This window comes from Triticum dicoccoides, chromosome 4B (assembly GCF_002162155.2).
Source record: "Triticum dicoccoides isolate Atlit2015 ecotype Zavitan chromosome 4B, WEW_v2.0, whole genome shotgun sequence".
Taxonomy (NCBI): Eukaryota; Viridiplantae; Streptophyta; class Magnoliopsida; order Poales; family Poaceae; genus Triticum; species Triticum dicoccoides.
Window position 1 is genome coordinate 29,488,364 of NC_041387.1, and position 4,165 is coordinate 29,492,528.

Below are 4,165 nucleotides of genomic sequence, written 5' to 3' on the forward strand. Positions count from 1 at the left end.
TGCGCGGAACATAGCTTCGAGCGCATCCCACAAGTTTTTGGCAACACGCATATGGTTGCCTCCCTAAACACATTCTCCTGTTCAGGAGCAATCATTATCGTGGGAGACACACCACCAACCCAGAACACGTTCATTGCCGTGAGCCACAAGGTGGTCCTAGTCTGACAATGCTTAAAATGCGTTCCAGTAAACTTTTCTGGTTTTAGAGTAGCGGCAAAGCCATGAGTAGAAAAGTGCCTAAAATAAGATTTTTGGATTTTTGGAAATATTAGCACTTTTCCAATTAGACTAATCCACGAGTAAACAGTAAGCATGGAAAATATGGTATGCAATTCATATCGATTCCTAAGCATACTAGCACGTACAGAACATACAAGCAAACCATCTATGAGCAGCACATATACGCCTAGCACAAGCACGAGTAAATGAGGGATGAACAGATCATATCCTCCGGTTAGCCAGGCCAACGCGGCGGCGGCAGCAGCAACCTTGGTTTCGTCCGTGGCCTTCTTCTAGGCGGCGGCGGCCATGGTGTTGACGCAGGGGAAGTACTGGAAGCAGAGATGGACGGAGCTGGGGACGGACCGGGAGCGGCTCGGCTCATTCCCGCAACCCGCGGCGTGCGCGCGTCGTGACGAGGCGTGCCGTGGCGAGGCGGGCGCGGAGGAGAAGGAGCGTGCGTGTACAACTCCTATTCCCAAGCTCCCAATAGCAAGTGGTAGAGCAGACCGTATAAAGAGGTCTCACTCTTCTTACTGTAGCAGTATGAGACTAAACTTCCCACACTTCCCACCACTTGCCGTACACATGCATGGGCCTTAGAGATTAACTAGGAATTATTGTCTTATATGGGCCTAAACCCATCCATAATCCATCAGTATACGCGGCCTCATCTACATTTCTATAATGAACACGTTAGAATATTTGTAACTCTAGAACAAAGGCAATTTGAACCAATACTTCGAAAAAAATTATAAAAACAAGGCTCACCACCTTCTCTAACCGCAATTTTAGCAGTCATATACCCCCGTCCCTCTCGCAACCCACCTGTGGGCCACCCGGGGGGAAGCCCTAGCCGCCCTCCCCCTCGAGCCCTCCCACCTCCCACCCTCCTCGCCGCCATCCTCAGCGCCACCAGGCAATGCCTGGCTAGCAGGGCGGCGGCAGGACTTCTTCCCCTTCGAGCATCTTCACCGGCACGGGACGACTGGATCGCGAGGATGCGCTGGGTTTACGTGTGGTCCGGCGGCGCGGCGGGCGGGCTACGTACCCTTGCCGGCGTTGGAATCACATCTCGCAGTGTGGTGACGGCTAGTCGGCTTGGCTATGTTTTCTTTTTGGAGAATCTACGTGGTCGGATCCCAGATGCAGAGGCCGGGGATTTTCCTCCTTTTCGCTATGTTTTTTTTTGTGGAGAATCTATGGTATGCGTAAAGGCTACTACAACCTTGGGCAACCAAATACGGGTCGACCTGCTCGTTCTGGTCCTAGTAACTTCTTTTAGCCGCAGATCGAAAGGTAGAGATTAATTTGGTCAAGTCGAACGGTATGTTTTCAAAAACGAGAGTGTAGTACTTATCCCAACTCAGAAAGGTCCCGTCTCCCATATGACCTCGGTCCCCAGAGTAGCTACCAAATAGTTCTTTGGTTCCGTTGTCTGATCCATACCCCAACAACGTTCAATGTATACCGGGTAGGCGAATTCCTGTGCAGAACTGCCGATACAAAAAAACAAGGTCATTCGTTTCCCAAAGAAGGGGCTCCAAGGAACAAAGGCGTCCAACCTACACGGCCATGGCTGGTCACCACCCTCGGGTCTTCTGCCAATAAATGCCCTAGGTCACTAGTAGCCAATAGCATTCCAACATGCACACATGCCCTTTCCACCACTAGTGTCCTTCTTCTGCCTTGTATTCTCTCCCTGTCAACTCATCCACACACCACACTCAGACCCTCCCTCTCTAACTATAAGATGGCACACCCCTCTCAATCTCAAGTAGGGAGAGTATCACATCCAATATTCTAGGCATCCATCCATCCCTCTAATCACAAGCACTCTCTCGCTAGCTAGCTAGCTAGCTAGCCCTCCTACAGAGGAGCCCATGATGTGTGTGTGTGTGTGTGTGTGTGTGTGAACTCGGGATGAGCTAGGTACCAGTGCCCCTCCTCCTCATCGCCCCTCTGCAACTCCCATGAGAGATTTATCTCCTCCTAGTCCTAGACCTCTTTCACCATCTCTCTCTTTCTCTCTTGCACACACAGACACACAAGCGTGAAGAGCGGCTTATGCATGGCCGGACACAGCTGATAATAGCTCCTAGGCCACAGCCACACGCCTCTCTCACACACAGTAGAAGCGCGCAGCTAGCAGTTGCTCTTCTTCCGAGGGCCTAGGGACGGGAGGTCTCAGGGGTCTTAGAGTCCCATCACTAAAGCATGTTTCCTTTCTATGATTCCCCTAGCCCCATGGACTTGCCCCTTTACCAACAGCTGCAGATCAGCCCTCCCTCGCCAAAGGCGCCGGATCACCAATCCTTGCTCTACTACCATTCCTCCCCTGCATTTGCCGCCGACTCCTTCCACCACAGCTACCTCTGTGCCGGTGCCGCGACGCCCACGCCGCCCGCGGCCGAGATCGACAACCAGTCGCCGCCGGAGCTGCTGCTGATGGATCAGGCTCCGGCGCCAAGGGCAGACGGTGTTGGAACCGCACAAGGCCTGCACGGCGGTGGAGGCCTCGACAGCGCGGCGGCCGCCGCGGCCAGGAAAGACCGGCACAGCAAGATATGCACCGCCGGCGGGATGAGGGACCGGCGGATGCGGCTCTCCCTCGACGTCGCCCGCAAGTTCTTCGCGCTCCAGGACATGCTCGGCTTCGACAAGGCCAGCAAGACGGTGCAATGGCTCCTCAATACGTCAAAGGGCGCCATCAGGGAGGTCATGACTGACGAGGCGTCCTCCGACTGCGAGGAGGACGGCTCCAGCAGCCTCTCCGTCGTCGACGGCAAGCACAAGCCGCCAGGGACGGAGGCTGAAGGTGGTGATCACGGCGAGGGGAAGAAGCAGGTGCCAAGGGCAGCCAGAAGGGCACCCGCCAATCCAAAGCCGCAAAGGAAATTGGCCAGTGCGCACCCGATCCCCGACAAGGAGTCGAGGACGAAGGCGCGGGAGAGGGCGAGGGAGCGGACTAGGGAAAAGAACCGGATGCGATGGGTGACGCTCGCGTCCACAATTAACATCGAGCCGGCAGCCACCGGCATGGCGGCGGCGAGGGCGGACGAGTTCGTCACGAGGCCGAACAATTTGATCAGTCGCTCCTCGTCCATGAACACAGCAAGAGCTGAATTGGAGGAGGGGTGCTCGTCGTCCATGCCGAGCGAAGCGATCATGGCTGGCTTCGGCAATGGAGGATACGGAAGCAGCGGTAACTACTACCAGTATCAGCTGGAGCAGCAATGGGAGCTCGGTGGAGTGGTGTTTCCCAACTCCCAGCCCTACTGAGAAGCGGCGACATGCGTACGGTACAAGAACTACTCCCGCTGTCTCGCCTTGCACGTGCACTTATATACATACTGCTTTGTTCAATGGATTATTTGTGTAATAATTTTCTTGTGAATTAACTTTGTGACGGTGAACTTGCCTTGGTCATTGCATGATGCAGTATTGTAGTTGAAGCTACTACTAGTCCAGAACCTGTGTTGATTAATTCATGTAATTCATGCGTGGATTCTAATCTCCATTTCTTAATTCTATAATTGTCAAACTGGAATCCGACCAGATCTGCTATTCTGGTGAATGAATTGCTTAATTGATGAATGGCAGATGAGTTTGATTTTCAATTGTTTCATTTCATAGAACAGTTTCCTGTTGCCTGTTGGATCCTAATACTTGGAGTAGCTTTAACTAACAACACGGCGCTTCAATGTTACATACATATACTAACGAGCATTGATCGAGTTAAATTCTTATGTACCAATACATATCAAAATATGTATATATTTATGCATAGTTTCATTTCATACAATGCATATTTAGACCTCAAAGCATGGTGGTACATATACTCACAAGTCACAAACATTGGGTTAAATTCTCATGACATCTGCTGAAAAAGGAGTAGGTTGATTAATTAGGTATATTTATGCATATACTCACAAATCACTCAAGC

The 4,165-nt window shown here is 52.0% G+C and overlaps 1 protein-coding gene across 1 annotated transcript; it reads left to right on the forward strand.

Moving 5' to 3' along the window:
* The first annotated feature begins 2,126 nt into the window (after nucleotides 1-2,126).
* LOC119293274 (transcription factor TB1-like) lies at nucleotides 2,127-3,758 on the forward strand. The gene has a single exon (XM_037571799.1). It carries the CDS (start codon nucleotides 2,437-2,439, stop codon nucleotides 3,499-3,501), a length of 1,065 nt encoding a protein of 354 aa, XP_037427696.1. The 5' UTR covers nucleotides 2,127-2,436; the 3' UTR covers nucleotides 3,502-3,758.
* Nucleotides 3,759-4,165: the final 407 nt, after the last annotated feature.